Source organism: Benincasa hispida, chromosome 11, assembly GCF_027475165.1.
Source record: "Benincasa hispida cultivar pf3 chromosome 11, pf3_genome.v1.1, whole genome shotgun sequence".
NCBI classification, from domain to species: Eukaryota; Viridiplantae; Streptophyta; class Magnoliopsida; order Cucurbitales; family Cucurbitaceae; genus Benincasa; species Benincasa hispida.
This window is the reverse complement of record NC_143488.1, coordinates 11,899,692-11,924,478: the sequence shown is the minus strand read 5'-3', so window position 1 is coordinate 11,924,478 and position 24,787 is coordinate 11,899,692. Positions and strand designations below refer to the sequence as shown.

The window sequence follows — 24,787 nt, the reverse complement described above, 5'->3', positions numbered from 1 at the left end:
TCTATTTTTTTAAATTAATTTCTATTCTCTAGTCTAATATTTTGGGGAAGAATTCGAATTTTAAACCTTTTTAACTTTTTCACTTCAAAACATCCTTATTATTATTTTTTATCTAACAAAGTTTGTGTAGTTTATTATTTTATTTTGATTTTAAGAAGTCGTTAAATATTGTAACTTAATTATTGATGTGACACATCAATTGGACTAACGTGAGATCTATTTGAGTATGAGTATTATTTTTCTTTGGATAATTATTTGAATAAACTATAATTTTAGTCTATAAACTTTGATAATTATACCTATTTATTATTATAAATTCAAATTATAAAAATCATCGTTGAAGTATTGGTGGTAGTTGTAATTACACTATGAAACTTTCAATCGTAAAAATTGAGCATCTAAATTTATACAAGTGTTAAAATTGGACATTCGAACTTAAAATAATGGTAGAAATTGGACTCCCAGATAATAAAAATTGAACCCTCAAACTTGTACGATTTTTATAATTTCTACAATTTTGTAAGTTTGGTAGTCAAAATTTAATACATATATAAGTTTGATTGTTCAATTTTTACAATTAAGTTTAAGAGTATGATTATAACTATCACCATACTTTAGAGGTGGTTTTTGTAATTTACCTTTTATTTATTTATATCTAAAATTTCGACTTCGAATAAATTCAAATATATTTGTAAAAAATATGTAAATCATACTAAAGAAATAATGAAGGAATAAGCATAAATTTCAAAAACAAAAAACTAAAAACAAAATTGTTATCAAAAGAGACATAAATTACAAGCTTACTCAATTCAATGTTTATTTGGTTTTCAAACTTTCAAAATTACAAGCATAAATTTATTTGGTGCACCATAAATAAAATTATCATCAAACACATCATTTTAAAACATAAATAAAATTATCATCAGACGGGACCTTAATTTATTATTATTATTATTTAAAAATGACCAAGATTTTCACTATTTTTCATAACAAAGTTGAAAATGTAAAGCAAATAAGAGAAACACAAACACATTTTTGGAAAACAAATAACACAACACGAAATAGTTACAAAGAAAAATGTTTCAAAAACTAGAAACAAAAAAGTTGAATAGAAGAAGAGCTTGTAAGAAACAATCGAGCCCTGAGCTTTCCAGTTTCCATACAGGGCAATTCTTCAACGAACCCCAGTTTCTGAGGCACATTATCGAATTAAGAGGGCTAAAAACTCTCAATTATTGTGTTCGCAAGCCGAACAGTAACCTATCGATCTAACTTGTAGCATTGATAATGGAGTTTGAGTTTGTGGCTCAATGGCTTTCTGGGACGGAGCTCCATGTCTGGAAGAAGGTGGGTTTAATCAGTTTCTCTACCTTTTACCTACTTTACCTATGCAAATATGGAAGAAACATTTTTACAAACACTTGGTGTGCATAATCTAGGACTTCTGATTTACTGTTCAAATGTTATTCATCCATATCTTTAATTGATGTAAGCAACAAGATTGAGTCTGATATGAGGAATATTGGGTGGTGGTTACATCTAAAAGGGAAGATCTAGGAAGAGAAAATTGGACAATTTTTTTGTAAAATAACACCATGTTGGGTTTGTTTATGGTGATCAAATCTTAGGTGTTTAGATACTCTGGTATTTAACATAGATATTGAGGAATATTTTTTCCTGAGTTTGGTGTGAAAACTATTGGAAAGAAAAATCTGATGTTCTTTTTAGCCCTTTAATGATCTAGAGAAAGATTGGTTTTGCATTGGTGATTTAGTGTTACAGATACTTTGGAACTTTACAGAGAAACAAGCCCTTTTAATTAAAGGAAAAAAAATTATATGAAGAAAACCCCTTCTGTTTACGCAAAACCTCCTTAAAATAAGCCATTATTCTGCCTCGTGCTTCTTCTTTTTTTGGTTTGAAAATGGAGGCTTAAGATTAGCTATTATCTTACAAAGGGTAAGAGGAGAATGGGGGAAGCATCCTGTAAGTTTCACACGAGATCTAAAATATGGGGTTGACAAATGATAGGGAGTTGTGGTCTTTAGACAGAACACTAAACCCTTATTTTATTCAATCCCTAACTACCTGTAAACCATATTTTAGAATTCAATTATCCATTAAATAATAGGTCCAGAGAGAGAGAGAGAGAAGGAAGAGGACAAGAATGAAATTAGTATCTTAACTAGTTGTAATGTCCAATAAGCCTATATAAGATGATAAGATCTCACTCAGATGTTACCCAAAGGAAGATACATGCCAGCATTTTCTTCTGCTTTCTGATTATTCTCTTCCCCACATCCAAGCACTACTTACCCTCTTCCTCATTCTGACAATATTTCCATTTCAGTGTGCACCAATCATATATATATTACTTCTTTGGAACTTCTCTGTTCCTATTTATAACCAAAATGTGGCTTCTTTTGATTGGAGCTATTGTTGTTTTAAGTTTTACACACTGGCTTTATAGTTGGAGAAATCCCAAATGTAATGGAAAACTTCCACCAGGTTCAATGGGTTTGCCCCTACTTGGTGAAACCTTGCAGTTCTTTGCTCCCAATACTTCCTCTGACATTCCTCCTTTCATTAGAAAAAGAATGGATAGGTACTTACTGAGAGTTTGTTATGTTCCTTCATCTTCTTTTTCTTTCTCTTCTAAGTTTTGATGGAAAGCATTTTATCGTTTCAGGTATGGACCTATATTCAGAACAAGTTTGGTGGGAAGACCGCTGATTGTCTCAACGGACCCCGACTTGAATTACTTTATATTTCAGCAAGAGGGACAATTGTTCCAGAGCTGGTATCCTGATACCTTCACAGAGATATTTGGAAGACAAAATGTTGGTTCATTGCACGGCTTCATGTATAAATATCTAAAGAACATGGTTCTTCATCTTTTTGGCCCTGAAAGTCTGAGAAAGATGATACCTGAAGTTGAGGCTGTAGCAACCAGAAGATTGAGACAATGGTCATCTCATAACTCAGTTGAATTGAAGGATAACACTGCAAGTGTAATTACATATTAAGACATTCTTGTGAACGATGACATATTTAGAGAATCTGTCCATTTTCCATGTCTGATACTGAGTTTTTTGTCCATGCAGATGATTTTTGATCTGACTGCAAAGAAGCTGATTAGTTATGATTCCGAAAATTCTTCAGAGAATTTGAGAGAGAACTTTGTTGCATTCATACAGGGCTTGATCTCCTTCCCTCTAAATGTTCCCGGAACTGCTTATAACAAATGCTTACAGGTAATTCAAATATGCTGCAGTAATTCTGATGATGTGCACTTCCTCTGTATTCATTTATGCCTTGGGAATTGGGCTGCTCTGATGGATAACTTCAATATCCAAAAACTAATTTTAAACTGCCAGATGAACTTTGGAGTTCTTTCTCAGACTCGTTCAAGAAACAATCTGTTCCCAGTTCAAAATTAAGCTTGTTTAATTATTATTTCGTTCTTTCGTACAATATTTTTCAAATATTATGGATAGCTTCAATAGCCAAGATTTAATTTAAAACTGCAAGGTTAACTTTGGAGTTCTGTTTTAGACTTGTTCACTAAGCTTGTTTAGTAATAATTTCTTTGTTTCATGATATATTTCTGATCTACAAAATTTGATATCAAAAGCTACATTTAAAAAATGACATTTTTTTTAATGAAATATGGCTATTTTAATGAACATGTAGTTTACAATGTACCCAATTATTTGATTAGAAGCTTATTTTTCTTAAAAACACAATTGATATCTAATTATTAGTTTGAATATATCTTTCTGATATCTTTGAAAATGTCGTTTCTTCTTATAATTTATTTATTTATTTATTTGTACTATTTGCCTGACATTTGTTATGTTTTAATATCAATATGACTTCAATTTGTTTCCTGCAAACCTACTACTAACACAAAACTTTCACAAGTTACAACTGATATGATCTGTCTTCAAACTAATCTCTTATAAAATTGATCTTTCACTTGGAAATGAATTAACAGGGCAGGAAAAGGGCAATGAGAATGCTGAAGAACATGTTACAAGAAAGGCGGGCAAATCCAAGGAAACAACAAATAGATTTTTTCGATTTTGTTCTAGAAGAACTGGAGAAAGATGGAACTCTTCTAACTGAGGAAATTGCTTTGGACCTTATGTTTGTACTACTTTTTGCAAGCTTTGAAACTACTTCACTTGCTATTACAGCAGCCATCAAATTTCTCCTCAACAATCCTCATGTTCTGGAGGAGCTGACGGTGCGTTCAATGTTCTTTTCGTTTTTTTTTTCTCTTTTGTTTCTGTTTCCATAATAAAATCTTCTTGCTTTCCAGAACCTTGTTAAAATCCACCCTGTTCTGACTAGTATTTGCATCTTTATCAGGCTGAACATGAGGGAATATTGAAGAGAAGGGAAAATTCAGATTCTGGGCTTACATGGGGGGAATACAAATCCATGACATTCACATTTCAGGTTACTTGAATTAATCATATATTCACTATTTTCTCTCTTTTATGCCCGTGTTTCTCACAAACAAGCCTCTTCAAATTTCAGTTTATCAATGAAACTGTGAGACTGGCAAATATAGTTCCAGGAATCTTTCGAAAAGCACTGAAAGATATCCAGTTTAAGGGTATGCAGTAGTATTTGAGCTGTTAGATTTTTTTCTGTAAAAGAACATCCGAAATGCTGACTAAAAATATATGCACTTTTATTCGAGCAGGATATACCATTCCATCTGGTTGGGCTGTTATGGTCTGCCCTCCAGCCGTGCACTTAAATCCAGAAAAGTATGTTGATCCCCTTGCTTTTAACCCGTGGCGATGGGAGGTATGTTGAGGATACATCTTTAGTCCTCCTGTTCTTTGTTGTCTGAACTAGTTACTTTGTGAGTACTTGCAGTACATCTAATATTTGGGATCACAATTATTGAAACTTTTCTTTTGCCAGAAATCTGAACTGAATGGAGCCTCTAAACATTTCATGGCTTTTGGTGGTGGCATGAGGTTCTGTGTTGGTACAGATTTTACCAAAGTGCAAATGGCTGTGTTTCTCCATTGCATAGTTACAAAGTACAGGTAAGTTGCAAAAGAGAGAGGGTGAGGAGGCAAAGGTTTTTCACAAGGACGAACTTTTTATATATGGAAATCTTAATTTTCGTAATACAACTTTTTGGGCCCTTCATTGACATCTGATAAAATTGGAATGATAATTAACACAACGTTTTGAACTTTTGAATCTAAGACAAACTAGAGGCATCTACTTTCCTCCTTCCTTGAGGCAGAGAACTAATGTTTTACATTTGTTATTGTCAGGTTCAAAGCAATCAAAGGGGGCAACATCATTCGAACTCCCGGCTTACAGTTTCCCGATGGCTTTCACGTTCAGATAATGGAGAAATAATGAAAAAGCCTTCAAAAGTAAGATAAACAGAAGTAGCAAGTCATTTGAATGAATGGATTGAACGTCATTTTTGTGAGAGTTTCATGGCTATATATAAATCAAACCTATGTTTTAGATCCAAACAAAGGAAAACTGTCAAGTAAAGATGTCAAAACCGAAGAAGCTGTGAAATGTGGTGGTTCCACAAACAAAATACCCCAGTCTATAATCTTCACAAAGTATCATAGTCAGTCTTATCATATATATATATATATATTTTTGGTCTCTGTCCTTGATAGTACAGTCATAGAAGGGGAAAGAAAATGAAACCCATCCATAACTACAAGCTTCATATTGTATCCCTTGTTATAATGTGAAATTTACTTCCATTTTGTGTAATGATCGAAGATTTATCTTTGACTCTTTGGTGTCGAAACACCACTAATACAAAATGTGAAATTTTGTGCAGCCCTTTTCCAAATATTTATGAAAGCTCAGAAATATATCTCAAAATTATCAATAACTTAAGCCTAGAGATAACATACCTTTATATTGAATTGATTTCTGATTCCATAAATTTCTGAGGATAGTGATGACTTTCCTTACAAAATTCTTCAAAAAAAAAAAAAAAAAGGAGGCTAGTTTAACCATATTACAAAATTTAATCGATCCAACCTAATCAATGCTCTAACTCTTAGATATGGCTTATTGGACTGAAGTTTGGAGGAACTGGATTGGTTTTTGTTATTGGACCTTTGCATTTGATTATTATTATTTTTTAAAAAAATTTATATATAAAAAAGATTTTGTAGGGATAGTTCCAACATATATATCACAATGTAAAATAATATGTAAATATAACAAAATTACTATCTCTTTGTAGGAATCTATCACATATAAATTTTTCTATATTTGCAATTTTTAAAAAACATTGTTATACACTTATTATTAGTCCACTCATTCTATTTTTTTTTAATGTGATAATTAGAAAATAACTTTTAATTTTTTAATTAAATATCATGGACTCTATAATCTTTTTTTTTAATTAAATATCGTGGACTCTATAATTTTGTGAGATAGTTGTCTTTTCTTATCAAAGTAATTGAGATGTCTACAAGCTAATCCAAACGCTTATTTGAAAGAAGAATTTCGGGGTTAATTATATAATCGACTTAAAATTTAGGTTCAGAATGAAATATGCTCTACATTTTAAAACTAAGATTATATGTTGTTTTGTTGACCTCACCATCAAAGTCAAAATTACCACATTGCCCTTTAATAAACACGTGGTCATCTTGGTCTTGGTATTCGCTCTTATTTCTCGTCATTATCGATCTTAGTAAAAATGTATAGTAGCAAGAGTGAGGAGCGAGAATCGAGAGCCCCGAACATATGCACAATACGTCACTTCGTTAATTTCATGTTGATGACGACACATAATGTCAAAAAATTAAAATTTAAAAAAGTGGGACAAATTCCATTTTGAATCGAAAATTAGATCAGTGGTACAATATTCCAAAAACATGACCCATAGACATTAAACCAATCAACTAATCCAATGGATGGATTTTTTTGGATACAATTTCTACACCCACTAGGACTTTTCCACCAATTTTTTTTATGGACAATACATTATAAATAATATCTCATTTTGCCCTTCCACAGCTAAAACGACTTTCAAAGGTCTTCGCTTCTTCCTTCCTTCCATCTCCTTTCTCTCTAGCCATTTTGTTCTGATCTTTCCATATCCATCTCCAGTCTTATGCAGGCAAAAAGGTAATTTCACTTTTTTATTGCTATATTTTTGTGGGGTTTTGATGTATTTTTAAGGTCAATTTTGTATTGTACAGCCAATTATGGTGGGGAAATTTTCTGTTCCAATTCTATTTCCTTGGGATTTTAATGGACAATTACACATTTTGTCCACTTTTCAAATTATATGAATCATTATTGGTCACTTAAGTTTGAATAAATCTCAACTTCATGTGATTTTTTTTTTTTGTGTTTCTTAGCTGAATTGGATATTAGGTTGTGATTAGTGAGAGAGAAAAACATAAGAAAAATAAAAATTAAAAGAAAGCAATAAAACTGAGTTAACGTGCAAAAACTCACTAAGAATAATTCTCTCTCAATCTAGTTATAAGAACACTCTTTTAAAACTTTTATACTACTCACAATCTTTAATCCTACTCTCAAATCAGAAAGAAGACAAATGAAAATTTAATTAGAGTTAACATAACTAAATTTAAAGTATTTTTAACTAGGATGATTTGAAATTGAAGGCATAGACTTCTTTTATAGTGCTTGAAGTCCATCATTTTTTTGAACCTTTTCGATATGGGACAACTGCACTTCTAATATCTTGCTAAAATCCAGTATAATGTTCAGCTTAGTCCAACTTTAGGTTTTTACTCATTTGGGCTTTCTTGTTTTGTTTGTTAAAATTCTATTGCTTTAAATCTAAATATCTATTTTATGAAAAAAGAAATTAGTTTTTACCCTCTAAACTTTAGTTTTGTATTAACTTTTATCATAAACTTTCAATTTCATTAAATTGCACTTCAAACAATATAATCAATAAGTATTGTTTGAAATACATTGAAAAAAAGTATCAAAAAATGTACTCAAGAGTCCTTTTGGATTAAGGTTTTGTAGATGTTGGGAATAAAAGATGTCTGAGAATAAGATGTTTGGAAATAAGATGTCTGTAATCAAAGATAACTGTATTTGATTATATATGAGAATGAGAATAGTATGTTTGAGGATGTGGTATACTTTTTCATGCGATTATAAAGTATAAAATTAATTTCAGTAATTAATTTTCGTTTGTTAGTTTATTTTTATTATATTACATTATTAAATCTTAAGCCTTTAAAATTTAACTAAATTTACTCACCCACCCTCATATTTAATATATTTATTATCAATTAAATTTTTTATATTGCAGATTTATATTTAAAAAATATTAGTAATTATTATTATTTTTTTTTTTGTAGTTTTGTTAATTGAAGAGTTAATGAACTAATTGTTTAATGTCAATTATAAGTCATATGTATGTACAAACGAAGTTGATATAAACTAATTAATTTTAAATCATCAAACAATGTTTTTAATTTTTTTAAAATAACTATAATTATAGATTAAAACTAGAAGTACAAGTGTACAAGATTGCTTAATTGAAAAAGATTAACTTATTTCATTATTAGTTAATTACTTAATATTTTTTAAAGATTAATTAATAATTTATGATGTTAATATATATTACCAATGAAAAGGGATTTAAACATTATTCATATATTTTTAAAAAGATTATGATTTTTAATATTAATTCATAATAATAGAATAAATTATTATATTAACATTATTATTAATAAAATTAATTATATATGTCAATTATAAATTTAATTTAAACATATTTATAAAAATTAAATATATTAACCACTATCAAAAAAGAAGAAAACCAAATAAAATAAAAATATAAAAAATAAGAGGGAGAAAAAACCATTGAAAATGAAGAAAACACATCTATTTGGGTGCTTATGAAAAATCTTCATGGATAGGAATACGAAATGCATTGAAATAAGATATTCAATTCCCAAAGTTAAAAACTTGTACCAAACATGGTGATAAAATATCATTTTCCATTTCCACCTCTTATTCTCATAAACCAATCGGCTCCTCAATGAATTCTAATAAATGAACATGATACAAAATTTTCAACTTTTGTTTTTTTTTTCCTCCAAAATATGTAAGTTTTGATAAAATTATCAATTATCCTATGATTAATTTGTGCATTCACCAAACTTAATTTTGTGCCAAACTTGATTTTTATTGAAATTAGTGAGTTTGTGGAGATTTTTATATTAAATTTGATGGCTTGTTTCATGCAAAAGTTGAACAAAGGATAAATAGTACAACATTTATCAAAATCTAGCCAAATTAGATTAACTAAAAAAATTTAGGATGAAAATTAATACAACTTCAAGATTAGTCTATTTCAATGAACTTTAAAAAATGTTCACTTTTGTCTAGCTTTTGAATAATAACTCATTTTAATTCTATAAATTTTCTAAATGTTTAATTTAGTTCTATAACTTTTAAAAGGTAATTATTTTGGTCTCTATCATTATTTGCATACTCAGCATATCAGCCTCCAAAAATGGTATTTTATTTCAAAGTTCAACGACTATTACCCATCAAAACTCAACAAAGACACCTCTTTTATTCATTTATTTGATGAAATACATGACAAATTTAGTAAGCTAAGAATTGGGTTTCAATTCCATTTGTTGTTGTTTTTTTTAAAATAATAATTAGTTGATATAAACTTATAGATCACGAATTATAACGACGTTTTTGTATAAAGTGCAGAGACCAACAGAGAATTCTGAACATTAAAAATATAAAAAAGGATGACATCAAGTTCAGAATATTATACATTTGGGCCTCACAAAATACATCGAGAGTTAATATTTTATACCACCAATCTTTCATATGTTATGGTCAACCTTCGACCTGTTTGTCCTGGTATGCTTATATTTCTATAACCATATTGTAATTTATGTGGCAGTATAATTTTATTTTATTTTTTTTTTTTTAAATTTAAGAACATAAGATTGGTCATTATTAGTTAAACATATTTATTGAAATTCTATTATTTCTAGTCTAAAATAATATAGTGTGTCACACCCTTAAATGTTCTAAACTATAAATTCTTGTTTCTTTGCAGGTCATATCCTTTTTCTCTCTTTATTAGCCATATTTTTAGGGGGGAAATTAATAATGAGTTTGAGATGATTTTCTAGTTTATTTTTTTAGGTGAGTTACCTTTTTATTCAGTACTATTGAAAGGACAAATAAGTAAGTAAGTATACTTTTTGGTCAAAGTTCATTGAGGATCTTTTGAGCTTTTATATTGATCTCTAGGATTTTGAAAATAGTTTATTAAGCTTAATTGATTTAGGGCCGTTTGGATTGACTAAAAGAAAAAAAAAAAACGTTTTTCAGAAAAATCATTTTTATTTAAATTCTTTTAATAAAAATTGTTTAAAATAATTTTTGAAAGTGCAAAAGCTATTTTCGGTGGTTTTCAAATACTTTAATTTTTTTTTTAAAATAACTTATTTTCAAAATTAAACACTTGGAAAGTTAAACCAAATTATACATTCTTAATAATAAGATAATGTGATATTTAAACACGAATTGAGATTTTGTTGACATGGAAATTTTAATAAGTGGAAAAATGTTTCATTTTTAAGTTCTTTATACTAATTTGTTGAGATGGAGGGAAGAAGGAAGGACTCTTTATTTGTTGTAATTTAAAAAAGGTTGAAAATCACTTTTGGTATCTAAATTTTCATAGAAATAACAATTTAGTCCTTGAATTTTGGTTTGTAATTATCTAATTCTTATATTTTCAATTTTGTAATAATATCCATGAACTAATGTAATAATTTGTTCTTTATATTTTAAATTTTTGTAACGATTTAGTCTCTATTATAGAAATTAGTGTTAATGTTTTAATGAGATTTCTTGCATAATAAACCAATAAACTAATTAAAGACTCACTATTTTTACAAAATACAAAGTCCCCATCATAAAATAATAATAATTGACATCTAATTTGATGATTTTTTTACATTAGAGACTAAATCGTTACAAATCTGAAAGTACAAGGACTAAGTTATTACAAACTAAAGTTCATGAACCAAATGTTACAAAATTAAATTTATATTGACTAAATCATTTACAAACCAAAATTCATGGAATAAATTATTATTCTAATGAAAAATTAGGGACCAAAAGTGTTTTTTCAAAGAACCAAAAAATTTTTAACCTTCAAAAATGACAAGGGGAACGTTGAAATACTTTAAATGATTTACTTTGTTATGTTAATTAAAATTATCACGTCAACAAAATCTCCTCTACAACTTGGCTGCAAAATATTAACACTTAAAATGGCTAAAATGAGCATAGCTCAGCTGATATAGTGCTTGTACTATTAACCTCGAACCATGTGTTGTAAAAACAATACTTAAAAGGACATTTAAGACAAGGAGTGAAATTATTAAATTAAGGGAGTTGTTTAATCGTGGAGTTCATGGTGTAAGAAGTTAATAAAATATAAAATTGATGTTTAAAACGAGAAGTAGACGAGCTAAAATAGTATTTAAAACTTTTATTATTATTGTTAACGTTGGAAATGAAAGAAATGAAAAGTGGTTTTGGCTTTGACAAATAAATACATGTATTAGTGATCCCAAAGCGGGAGGTTAAGCGCTTTGTGGATCTAAATCCTCAAGAGATATGCGATCTATGGCTCACAGCTCAACTAATTGGTGCTAAATTGGAGCTATTCCACAAAGCTTCTTCCCTCACCTTCAACCTTCAAGTAACAACACTTCCATATATCATCGTTTTCGTTTCTTATTTCTTGTTATTTACATTTTTTAATATATAATATTTGAGTTTCATGATTATTACTTGTATTTTTGGTTTATCTTAATTCTATCAAACGTTAAAACTATTTTATGAAAACAAAACAAAACAAAACGATTAGATTACTCAATTATGAGAAAACTTTGATGAGAAACACTTGTATACTTGTTCACCTAGGTTTTTGGAAATGTCATGTTTGTATTTATTGGAGTATCAAGTATGGAGATGGGGACATAATCGCTGTCCCGAAATCAAAATAGAAAAAGAAAATGAAATCTTCGTGTCTCGCTTAGTACATGCTTTTCTAGAAAACTCTGACTTACTTATTTACACTTAGGCAGATACTCTCGAAAAAATAGACAATGAATATGAAATTTTTTTTGTTCCACCTTAGTTCATTGTTTGTCGTAAAAGAAGTATTTAAGAATGGAAAATAAGATAGTAGATCATTTAATAATGCATGCATCAAATGTTGGATAGAAAGTGTATATACTAATTAGAATATTTCTTCATACTCTCATGGCTTAATTAAATCTGTATTTCAATATCAGGATGGGCCTGAAGCAGGGCAAACTGTACCACATGTTCACATCCATATTATCCCAAGAAAAGAGGGTGATTTTAAGAGAAATGATGATATCTACGATGCGGTAAAGACCTATTACTTCGTTTAATTGTTAATTTAAGTTAGGAAAAATATCCATTTATTCTCCTAAACTTAGTTGTTATATCAATTTAAACATAAATTTATAATTATATCGATTTAAACTCTGAACTTTAGTGGTTGTATCAATGAAATTTTATAAGTGTATCAATATAAACCCTAAACTTTCATAGTTATATCAACTTAAATCCTCAATTATGTTTTATTTAGATATACTTATGAAAATTCAGGGTTTAATTTGATATATTTATGAAAGTTCAAAGTTTAAGTTGATACAATTATGAAATTTCAGGGTCTAAATTGATACAATTATTAGTTTGAGGTTTAAATTGGTACAACTCCCAAAGTTTAGGGTTAAAATTAATACAACTCCCAAAGTTTAGAGTTTAAGTTATACAATTCTTAGTTTAGGGTTTAAATTTATATAACCCACCCCCAAAGTTTAGGGGTATAAATTGATATTTTCCCAATAATTTACTAAGACTTCTTTAAATAACTAGTCAATTTTTTTAATCTTTTTGTTTTCGAAATTATATTCTATGTTTCTTTATTTTCTAAACAAAAGTAGTTACTAACCGCATGTTTGGTAGAAAATACAGATTCTGATCTATGTTTTCAGATTTACTGAGTTTAATAAATATGTGTTTGATAGATAGCCTAGATTCTTTTCTAAAAAATGTTTTAAGATTTTGTGACCCAAACCGTGTAAATTCTAAAGATGAAATTTTTATGTTTTTCTTCCATCCAGATTTTGAATTTTGAATTTTAAAGTGCATTATTATATTAAATATGTAGCCATATATTTTTGTCCGAATTTATTTAAAATAAATTGAATTATTAATTTAATTTATCTTAATTTTGTTAATTTTAATTGGATGATTTTCCACATTTTTATGCCTTTTTTAAATCTCTTTTTAATTTTTATTTTATAAGTTTAGTTAAAGTAACCAATTTAGTTAATATAAAATAATAATAATAATAATAATAATAATAAAAATGTGAAAAAAAATTGAAATTGATTTTGGTTGTCCAAAAGTTGTCCTTCCTTTTTAAGGATAGGACAAGTTTGGCAAAATTTCAAATTTGAAATAAAAGTTAATAAAAAAATAACATTTGGAGTAAAGTTTTTGAGTTTTAAATACCAAATTTTCTCCTAAAAGACCCAAGCCACCATTTCATACAAACATTGTCTTTTCTCTTAAAAAAAAAAAGAAAAAAAAAACCCTCCTTCTTCTCTAGAAACCTAGAGAGCCTCGATCCACAATAACCCCAAAATTCTCATTTTCTCTTCCTAAAAGAAACCTAGCAACTATACCACAAATCTCCTCTTCTTTAGAAACTCTAGAGCCTCCATCCTTACATATATCAAGGGAGAGTTTCACACAAAAAAAAATCTCTACAATGTCAAGAATCCAACACACAAGAAAAACTCTAACTTAGATGAAAATGCATTGGTAGGGCTTTGGCCCGAAGGATCTATACTTCAAACAACAAGAGAATTTAGTGTTTTGGTTATTGTTCTTGTTCTTATTTCTCCATTTTTCTTTCTATTATAATTATTTGTTTATTGTCTTGTGAGTTTCTCTTTTATTTATTTATATATATTCCTTCACATCTTGTTGTTTATTTCTTTTTTACTCATTGTTTGTTGTTACTTTTCTTTTATTTTCCTTGTAAGTTTTTTTTAGTAACAAAACAATAGAGAGATGAAAACAATTAGAGTGCTTAGAGTGGGAGAGAAGAAGGGAGAAAGAAGATAACATAGTTAAAAAAAAAAAAAAAAACTCAATTTGGTCAATATTATAATTATTTATCTATTATTTTTTCCCCTTTATTAGTTTATTCTTAAACTTCATTCTCTAAATAATTTTATCTTTATTTTATGTTTATAATTAACATTATAATTTTTTTTTAATTATAGCATTGATTATTGCTTCTTTAGCATTTTTCTATTTTTTATATGCATATTTAAATATTATATTTTTCTTTTTTGTGATCAATTTAATATATTTTTGCTAATAGTTGTTTAAAGTTATTAATATTTTTAATTATTATTTTTAAAAAATCCGACAATGGATTCTAGAAATATTTGGAAGTCCGATTTTATAGAATCTTGAGGTGAGAAAGTCGATTCTTTGGAAGTCCGAGATCGACCTCCAATATGCTTTATTAAAATTTTAATATCTTTCTAAATATCATTGTACGTTCGTTTATTAACTTTAAATTCATTGTTAAATTGTATATTTTGCCAATATAGTTTTACATATTTAAATTAATGTTATTTTTTAAGTAAAATTTCTTTAGCATTTTCAACACTTTTAGGTTTATTTTCAAATATTTGAAATTAACTCCTTTTGAGTTTTATTAAATGATTTTTAATTTTTTTTCTTAAATATTTGTTTCAAGGACATTGTTTTAAAATTTTCAACGATGGAATCTAGGAAATTTGGGAGTCCAATTTTCTAGAATTCTTGAGGTGAAGAATCGATTCTTTAGGAGCTCGAGATCGATCTCCAATATATTTTTATTAAAATCTTAATATATTATTTTATGTTTACTCAATTTCCTATCATGTTTTTTAAGTTATGTTTTTACTTGTGTAATGTTTATATTAAATTCTATTTGATTTCTAATTTAAATTTATCTTAAGTTTTTCAAATCTTTTCTAAAACTATTTTTAAGCTATTTAAATTTTGCTTTAGATTACATTTTTTGGGTGTTTCTGAACATTTAAAAATTAATATATTATTTCAAAAGGTTTTCTAATAATTTGTTTGCTTTAAGACCGCGTTTTTTTCCTAAAAAAATCCTATGATGAAATCTAAAAAATTTGGGAGTTCGATTTCTAGAATTCTTAAGGTGATGGATCACATCTTTGGAATCCGATTTCCTAGAATTCTTCAACTGTAATCCACTTATTTTATGAGATCATTATTTCAAATATTGGAGTAATGAGGGGTAAAATAAGACATTTGTTTTAAAACATTTTTTTTCCCAAATGTATTTCTTCAAAATAAATAATTTTTGTTTCAATATTCAAAATTTGGCCATTGTTTTTTAAATGGGTGTTGTGGGATGCTAACATCTTCCCCATACATAAGTGACTCTAGATCCCAACTCTAGTTTTCGCAGATAATTTTTATTGAATTTATTTAAATTTTTTTATTTTATTCGGTGTCCAATCATACCATAAAAGGGATTGGTGGCGACTCCTTTTTGTTTTCTTTTAAATTAACCCTTTTTAAGGATGATGGCCGTTCTGCGTCGTTTCGGATACGTGATGACAAAATAAGGATAAAATCACTTAGACCTATAGTAAATCATGTTATAAACTCAATTCATTTTTTGAAAAGTAAACTATGTATTATGCAATGTATTATAAATTATATAATATTACAAAATAATAATTATACTAAAAAATTAACATAAAACATGTTAAAAATAAATTAATAATAGTTTATTGTCAACTAATATTTAGTCAGTAACTACAACAAATTTTATAATTATTTAAATCAGAATCCAATTTTTGAATTTGTTACCAAATAGTTACCACACGAAGCTTAGTTTTTCTAAGAACATGTTTAACAAGTAGAGTAAGAAAACCAACCATAAGTAGAAGTTGGGTGATTTTGAACTTAATTTTTAAAAAACTAAAACAAACATTTACCCAAAATTCAAGAATTAAGATATCATGAAAAGTTGTAAAAAAGTAAAAATAAAAATAAAACAAAGCAAACATACGAAATGGATGTATTAAATTAGAATTATAGTCTTACAACCTTCTTGAGCTAAAACTATTTAATATATCATTTTCATCAATTATTACTATAGCTAGAAAAAAAAAAAAAACTGAAGAAATTTAATTAAGCCTTTTGCATTGTATAGGTGAATGAAAATGATAGAGCATTACATCAACATATTGATTTGGATGAAAAGAGGCCGGACAGAGGCTTTGAGGAGATGAAACAAGAAGCAGATGAATACACAAAGCTTTTCTTCTAGTTGCAATAGTTTATGTTTAGGTTGCGAGTTTCTTCGAGGTTGAAAATAAATATCTAAGAGTTTAACGTTGGGTCAATATTGATACATCAAATTTATGGATATATTATGGATGACTGTTCAATAAAATATTGATATCGACGGAGATTTCTTAAATCAAAAAAATTATAACACTATTTAAATCAATAAAGTTATTTTCAATTATGTTGAGGAATACTTCTAATTAATATATCTAAATTTATCTGTGTGATTATTTGATAATTTTTTAAAGTTTCGTAGATATTTATATGATATATTAATTATATGATTGATCTTAATTGATGCACCAGGGTTTGAATCTTTGAATTCACAAATATGTAGATATATCAACGAATATTTTCATTCTTAAAAATGTACAAAACGTTTTTTTTAGACATATCAACGAATATTTTCATTCAAAATGCATTCTAACATCTTTAGAATGAAAAAATTTTGCTCGGTATTCTATTATTAATTTTAGAATAAAAAGAGCTAAACCAAAAACAAGAAACATCTGTAATGATGGTCTCGGAGACCCAAAGAGGATGATCTTCGAGTTATATTTTGTTCCACAAGAGCATGTGCAATATTGTTGCAAATCATTTATATAGTGATAGAGCCTCAAAAGGAGTTCGGAGCTAAGGAGTCCGTCTCAGTCCATAATGGGTGAAGCCTTGATTTAATGGCTAAGGAGGTGCCTCTAAGGCGAATACTTTAGTTAACTCGAACCGTTATTCCAATGATCTAACACCTCTGAAGAACACTCCACTAATCACTAAACTTTGTTGCATCTAAATTACTATAAAGGAAGAGTTAAAAGAACATTACATTGTGATTAAAGACCATAAGGTAAGGAGAGTTAGTTCTTTACCAACGGTTGAGCACTGTACAAGAAAACTTAATCAAACTTACTTGAATGTTCAAGTATGCAACTTTTAAGTCAGTGAGTGCAAAGCGGGAAGGCCTAATTATGGCAGTCAAACATAGAAAATGCTCCAATTTTATCGAACAAAGCCCTAATTTGATATCAAATCATTACCCTAAATAAAAAGCCTAAAATAAACTCAGAATAGGGAAGACTGAAATACTCTAAACTTAAAATGGAGAGTTATTATTTAAAAAAAAATGATATTCATATTAAACTTGTCTATGTTGATGGTGTAATGTACTTTCGTGTAATGTACTTTCCTTTATATTAACATTAAAAATCACTTTTTGGTGGTAGAATATAATTCAACTAGCATAGTACTTGTATTATCAATAAAAAAAAAACACTTGCGATCCCTAGCACTACAGGAATTTTGGCTTCTCCCGACGTCATATTTCGTCAGGAAAGTGTGAAAAATTCGTCGGGAGATCCATAAACGGTCTTCGGGAGTTTGGTCAGGAGAAATTCGTTGGGAGAGGATCTCCCGAAGCACTCTAAAACGGCGTCGGGAGTTAGGGGGAACTCCCGACGCCATTTTAGAGTGTGTCGGGAGATCCTATATGCGTGGGGAGTATTAAAATTTAATATATCGTTTGTAATTTTTAGAAATTTGATTTGAAATCATGTGAAACATATTATACCAAATAAGGTTCACATAAACGAAAATGAAGTACATTTTATAACAAGTAAAAAAATTACAATATCCAAACGAAGTTGATAAACATTCATATATGAAATACATAAAAGAAGTAAAATGATAACAACATCTAGAACACTTCTCGAACACAGCATTTTCAACAATTGTCCCAGCTCATCTCCGAACAACATTCTACAATAAAACAAAAACATTGAAATGTTATATCGATAAACAATTCAATTTCCTCTATTTTTCAATTTTTGAAAGTCCTATATGATCTTTTATATTGGAATCTAGTAAAAATTAAATTTGCATGAGAAGTATGTAAGAAGGGCTAGCTTATCTCAAAATAATATTAGTGCATGCTTAGGATAATGGGGTAGAATAATAGTAAAGAAATATTCTTGGAAGGGGGAAAGAAATAGAGTCTATCAGTGATAGACTTCACCTTCGGCAGGAGTCTTTTGATGATAGAGTTTATCACTGATAAGAGTTTATTAGTAATGGAGTCTATTACTGATAGATTTTGTTATTTTGCAATTCTTTAAATATATTGTTGTTCACTTGATTAATACCCCTAAAAGTACCACTTATTGCTATTACCCTTTCTTCTTTTATTCTAATGGGTCCAAGTGGAGAGCTTTCAATTCAAATCTATATCCATTTATGAAAGTTTGGGCCTTAGGAATATTGAAACAACAATTGTTGCGGGCCTTTCATTTCTCTTGATGATAGGATGGGCCTTGATTCTAGCCCAATCCATAGTTGGGGCTCATTGGGATAACTACCCCTTTGCTAAAGTCTCCCTTTTAATTTCTTTGTTATCACAAGTTAAGGCTCCCTCTAATTTAATAATAAAAATAAGATCAAAAGAAAAGGAAAAGCACAATTATACATCTTAATTAAATATAACAGTTGAGAATTTCTTATGAGTTTAGGATGAATATAACAGTTGAAAATTTCTTATTCGTTGCTTATATTACAAAATTCAATGATATGAATCATATTCATATGCAAGCATGAACGAACAAAAGCACAATTACACATCTTAATTAAATTAAAACGGGGCATAAAATAGTGATCCCTTTTAAGATTTTAAAAAAAGTTGAAATAAATTAACATATGTTTTGCAAGGCATGGTGGGAGAGAGCGAGAGGCAGGGAGAGAGTGAGATTCTAGTCCTTACATGGTGATGGATGATTTGACTGTGAAACCAATGTCCACCATTTCTAGTATCTCTCTTGAACAAGTTTAATATCAAAGAAGTTGGTGCTTTGGTGGAGAAAGTCATTACTTTGGATGTCAATCAGGGTGTGAAGCTGCTGAGGGCATCTTTGCAAGCGAGATTCAGGGAGAGAGCGAGATTCAGGGAGAGAGCGAGATTCATGGAGAGAGCGAGATTTAGGAAGAGAGCGAGATTCATGGAGAGAGTGAGATACATGGATTGTGATTGGGCTTTTGAAACATCAAGGTATGGTGGGATGCTTATCTAATTTGTATGAGAGTGTTGAAGCTTTAAATGACACATATTTACAACCAAATCAGAGCAACGACACCCTTTTGATGCCTAAAGTTTCACTGTCTGGCTCTACCTTGCTTTTGCCTAATATTGAATCTTCAGCTGATCAAATGAAGTTATACATGTGCTCTTATAGATGTGACTATAAAGTTTCGAGTAATCTTAAATATCTTTGTCCGAGTTGTTCGTATGTTATGAACCAAGCCTGTGAATTTGTGAATCCACCTAATAGTGCAAATACACAGGCAAAAAGAAATGTGGGAGGAGGGTTTGTGAAGGATGTGATTACTTACATGGTGATGGATGATTTGACTGTGAAACCAATGTCCACCATTTCTAGTATTATTCACTTGAACAAGTTTAATATCAAAGAAGTTGGTGCTGTGGTGTAGAAAGTCATTACTTTGGATGTCAATCAGGGTGTGAAGCTGCTGAGGGCATCTTTGCAAGCGAGATTCAGGGAGAGAGGGAGATTCATGGAGGGACCGAGATTCAGGGAGAAAGCGAGATTCAGGGACTGTGATTGAGCTTTTGAAACATCAAGGCATGGTGGGATGCTTATCTAATTTGTATGAGAGTGTTGAAGCTTTAAATGACACATATTTACAACCAAATCAGAGTAAAGACACCCTTTTGAAGCCTAAAGTTTCACTGTCTGGCTCTACCTTGCTTTTGCCTAATATTGAATCTTCAGCTGATCAAATGAAATTATACACGTGCTCTAATAGATGTGACTATAAAGTTTCTGGTAATCCTAAATATCTTTGTCCGAGTTGTTCGTATGTTATAAACTAAGCTTGTGAATTTGTGAATCCATCTAATAGTGCAACTACACAGGCAAAAAGAAATATGGGAGGAGGGTTTGTGAAGGATGTGGTTACTTACATGGTGATGGATGATTTGACTGTGAAACCAATGTCCACCATTTCTAGTATTGCTCCCCTGAACAAGTTTAATATCAAAGAAGTTGGTACCATGTTTGATGTCATCATCATCCACTTCCAGTACATCCCATATTCGTTTATTTTGGACCACTTGAACAACTTTTCAATTTCTACCATGTTTGATGTCATCAATGTAAAAGACTTGTTATGCTTGGATAGCAAAAATAAAAGGCTCGTCGACATACCAAAAGTGTGATATATTGATCGATTTGTATCCTAAATCCACATGTGTCCTATTACTTTTGTTGTTATCTGTGTCAAACCATCTACACTTCAACAAGAAAACGCGTCTTTTGTTCGCATATTGCAAATCTAATATTTCATCTACAAAACCGTAGAAATTGTTATCCACACTTGTGTTCTCACTGATCTCCCCGGCCACTAGGACTCCACTATTTTGTGTAGCTCGACGATTATCATGCTCTACAGTGTGAAACCGTACCCCATTAACAATACATCTATTGTAAGAGCACACCTCAGACGAAGGTCCCATTGCAAGTGAAAAGAAATCATCGGAGATATCTTCTCTCTCGCGTCGTTGTAGAACCTGATAATTACTTATACATTAAAAATGAATATGAAGAATGAATCATCTCTCAACTGTTGCCTACAAAGTAACTATGTATACCTGAGATTTGAACCAATCAGGAAATTTGTGTTGATGTTTTATATATAAGTTAGAGGCGCTTTGAGCTTCACGACGAATTAACCTCAAATGTTGCCTACAATATTTATCATTTAAATGTTATATCAAAGGAGATACCCTAGAATTTAGAAAAGGAAAAAGTTTGAAACGTACTTTCGATATTCTGTTATTTCTTTACAATTGTTGAGAATGTACCAATGTGCAATACGCTTTTCCTCCGTTGATAGCGTCCGTAAAGTTGACGCCCCTAATGGTCGTACCCTCTGCCTAAATAATTCAAATTCACCAAATATCTCGTGATCGGGAATGTTATCATCATTTCATTCATCTCTATTGAATCTCATTTCAATCCCACTTAGATATCGCGAGCAGAAGCTCCATGTTTCATTCATTGCATATGCTTCCGCTATAGATCCCTCGGGACGTGCTTTGTTCCGTACAAATTGTTTTAATGTTCATAAACTTCTTTCAATAGGATACATCCAACTGTAACTAACTAGACCCACCACTTTGGTTTTATATGGTAGATGAACTGTAAGGTGTATCATTACATCGAAAAAGGCAGGTGGGAATATTCTCTCCAATTTACAAAGTATGACTATGATGTCTGCTTGTAGTCTGTTCAAATCACTTACACATATTGTCTTTGCACATATGTCGTGAAAGAATGTACACAACTTAACAATAGCAGTGGATACATTCTTCGGTAGGTATGCTCGAATACCAATAGGGAAGTAGTCTGTGAAGCAACAAATGACAGTCGTATGTTTTTAGCCCCGATATTTTTCCATCTTTGTCATTGACACATCGTGATATTTTAGATATGAATCCATCAGGGAATTTCACTGATTTCAAATACTTACAAAACGAAATCCGTTCACTATTTGTTAATGTGTATGTTGCGTGTGGTTTTACAAATCTATTCTCGACCTGTATCAAGTGTAGGTCCTTTCTTATCTTCAAATCTTGTAAGTCCAATCGAGCGTTCGTTATATCCTTTGTCTTTCCTTCAATATTTAACAATGTGCCCACCAAATTGTCGCATATGTTTTTTTCAATATGCATTACATCTAATTTATGTCGTGACAATAGTCTGGACCAATATGGAAGTTGGAAAAAAATACCTTTTTTAGTCCAGTTTAGAATTCGCTTTCTTTTTTTATCTTGCTTCGATGGATGTTTGCTAAGCACAAAAAAGTTTAGCGCATTTATTTGTTGTAATATCTCTTCTCCATTCATTACGATTGGTGGAGGTCTACGTTCAACTTTTTCATCATGTTGTCTACTTCCACGCCAACTATGATTCTCCAGAAGATAACATCGATGTCCCATAAATGATATTTTCCCTCTTATCCCGAAGGACGAGTTATCTTTTTTGCATATTGGACATGCTTGATAACCTTTTGTACTCCACCCAGATAAGTCACCGTACGCAGGGAAGTCATTAATCGTCCATAATAAGGTAGCATATAGTTGAAAAAACTCACCAGCAACAGAATCATAAGTTCGCACACCAATTGTCCACAACTCTTTCAACTCTTCAATCAACGGTTGCAAGTAAACATCAATTTCTTTCCAGGAGATTTTGGACCAGGTATGAGCAAAGACATGAAGAAGTTTGTTTCCTTCATGCATTTCCAAGGGGGAAAATTATAAGGAATTATCACCACAGGCCACATACTATAAGGAGTGCTCATATTTCCAAACGGATTGAAGCCATCTAAAGCTAATCCCAAATGAACATTTCGAGGATCTAAAGCAAAATAAGGGAATTCACGATCATAACATTTCCACCCCTCTGCATCAGTTGGATGTCGCAATACATCATCTGTTCCAACTCGCTTATCTTTATGCCATCTCATGTCAGAAGCGCCTTCTTTTGATGCAAACAATCGTTTTAATCTTGGTATCAATGGAAAATGACGCAATACCTTATGTGGTATTTTTTTACCCTTGCCATCATTAACTTTGTACCGAGACTCACCACAAACAGGGCATTGTTGCAAATCTGCAAACTCTTTCTAATACAATATACAATCATATTTGCACGCATGAATAGACTCATAACCTAGGCCAAAATCACGCAATTTTCGCTTAGCTTCATAAAAGGAAGTAGGTATAGAGGTGCCAACTGGAAACGCTGCTTTTAACAATTCCAGCAACATATCAAACGATTTGTTACTCCAACCGTTCAGAACTTTGATATGCATCAACTTCACTAAAAAGTTTAATGACGAAAATTGCGAACACCCAGGGTATAATTCATTACATGCTTCAGTCATTAAATCCTCGAATAAGTTCGTGGTATCTCTTTCTTGACCATTAAAGAACATTTCATAATTCTCAATCCTTTCTTCATTTGCATTTTCGTTTTCAATTGGAACTTGTAAATCGTTTATAAGATTCAACATCTCATTTTCTTTGATAGCATTACTCTCTATACTATCTACTTCAACATCCTGTATTGAATGACTTGTATGACTTATAGATAAGTTTACTGGTTATGCATGATATACCCATTCACAATATGAGGGAGATATTCCATATGTTAATAGATGTCATTCCACAATATCTATCTTTTCCCAAATTGAATTCATACAATTCTTGCATGGACATCTTATTCGTCCAGAATCATTTACATGAAACCTTGCCATATCTAAGAACTGTGATACTCCTTCTCTATACTCCACTGATAATTTATTCCTTATTTTAATCCATTCTTTATTCATCCTTAAAAATAAATATTTTCTGACCAACTTGTAATCTAAAACAATAACCTGGATTAAAGGACAAAGTATAAAGTATTATTAAGCATTGAGTTCCATAATTTTCATTTCTTAAGGCAAAATAAACACATAGGTCCCTAGACCGCTTAAATTGTCTTAACAACTTTCAAATGTTGTATTTAATACGTCTCCAAGCTTTCAATTTTGTGTCTAATATAGACCTTTCATCTATTCAACATCTTCTAAAATTTACAAGCCTATTGGACACAAAATTTAAAGTTCAATTTTCTATAAGACACAAAATTTAGTTTTATGTCTAGTAGATTCTTTGAACTTTTTTAAAATATTAAATGCGTTAAGTACAATATTTTTTTTTCTAAATTAAGTAATCCATAATCTTAAGAATTAAAAGGAAAAAAAAAAACTCAATCCACAATAACATCAACAATCCATAATTCATAATTCACATTAGATTACCAACATGCTAGAAATTAAAAATTAGTAACATTAATTACGAACATTAGTAACATGCTAAAAATTAAACATTACCAGCAATATCAACATGCTAGAAATTAAAAACAATGGCTTAAATTAAGATACCAAATAAGAGAAAATAAATGAAATGGATGTGCACGAACCTTGATGAAAGCTTGAAAATAAACAACAAATTTGCAAGCAATGAAGGGGGAAGGCAGCAGCGGATAACAGATGGCGGTGCGAAGGGGGAAGGGCAGGCGTGAAGAGGGGCAGTGACAGGGGGGAGTGGCGGGAGCATGAAGGGAAGAAGGAAAATGGGGTGGCCGGTGTGAAGCGGGGCGGTGAGCTAAAAAATCGAGGGGGGTTAGGGTTTTTTGAGAGAGAATTTTTTTTTGATGTGCACGAGAAAAAGAAGGGG

The 24,787-nt window shown here is 30.1% G+C and overlaps 2 protein-coding genes and 1 pseudogene across 6 annotated transcripts; 2 read left to right on the top strand and 1 right to left on the bottom strand.

The window, feature by feature from the left end:
- The first annotated feature begins 1,044 nt into the window (after positions 1–1,044).
- Positions 1,045–5,841, top strand: LOC120090159 (cytochrome P450 87A3). Of its 5 annotated transcripts, none has more exons than XM_039047681.2 (10): positions 1,141–1,347; positions 2,547–2,605; positions 2,690–3,011; positions 3,105–3,254; positions 3,998–4,249; positions 4,375–4,464; positions 4,546–4,624; positions 4,715–4,821; positions 4,942–5,069; positions 5,307–5,841. In XM_039047681.2, the coding sequence occupies exons 1-10, from the start codon at positions 1,288–1,290 to the stop codon at positions 5,392–5,394; spliced, it is 1,335 nt and encodes a 444-aa protein (XP_038903609.1). In that variant the 5' UTR covers positions 1,141–1,287; the 3' UTR covers positions 5,395–5,841. The 5 variants fall into 5 exon arrangements, with proteins under 5 accessions (XP_038903610.1, XP_038903609.1, XP_038903608.1 ...); XM_039047680.2 differs by having other exon boundaries at positions 1,162–1,347; positions 2,509–2,605; XM_039047679.2 differs by having other exon boundaries at positions 1,186–1,347; positions 2,471–2,605.
- A 1,170-nt stretch (positions 5,842–7,011) lies between these two features.
- LOC120090096 (bifunctional bis(5'-adenosyl)-triphosphatase/adenylylsulfatase FHIT-like) lies at positions 7,012–16,678 on the top strand. The gene is made up of 5 exons (XM_039047587.2): positions 7,012–7,149; positions 9,745–9,902; positions 11,618–11,764; positions 12,363–12,461; positions 16,361–16,678. Exons 2-5 carry the CDS (start codon positions 9,786–9,788, stop codon positions 16,475–16,477), a joined length of 480 nt encoding a protein of 159 aa, XP_038903515.2. The 5' UTR covers positions 7,012–7,149; positions 9,745–9,785; the 3' UTR covers positions 16,478–16,678.
- Positions 16,679–19,991: 3,313 nt separating this feature from the next.
- On the bottom strand, positions 19,992–23,895 carry LOC150032385 (uncharacterized; annotated as a pseudogene).
- Positions 23,896–24,787: the final 892 nt, after the last annotated feature.

What these genes read in the sequence shown, in the direction of transcription:
- LOC120090159 (XM_039047677.2), top strand. Translation starts at nt 2,412, where the DNA reads ATGTGGCTTCTTTTGATTGGAGCTATTGTTGTTTTAAGTTTTACACAC. An exon ending in ATGTTCTGGAGGAGCTGACG is followed by an intron (nt 4,250 to 4,374) that starts GTGCGTTCAATG and finishes CATCTTTATCAG; the next exon opens with GCTGAACATGAGGGAATATT. An exon ending in TGCATAGTTACAAAGTACAG is followed by an intron (nt 5,070 to 5,306) that starts GTAAGTTGCAAA and finishes TGTTATTGTCAG; the next exon opens with GTTCAAAGCAATCAAAGGGG.
- LOC120090096 (XM_039047587.2), top strand. Translation starts at nt 9,786, where the DNA reads ATGACATCAAGTTCAGAATATTATACATTTGGGCCTCACAAAATACAT. An exon ending in TTCGACCTGTTTGTCCTGGT is followed by an intron (nt 9,903 to 11,617) that starts ATGCTTATATTT and finishes GACAAATAAATA; the next exon opens with CATGTATTAGTGATCCCAAA. An exon ending in ATGATGATATCTACGATGCG is followed by an intron (nt 12,462 to 16,360) that starts GTAAAGACCTAT and finishes TGCATTGTATAG; the next exon opens with GTGAATGAAAATGATAGAGC.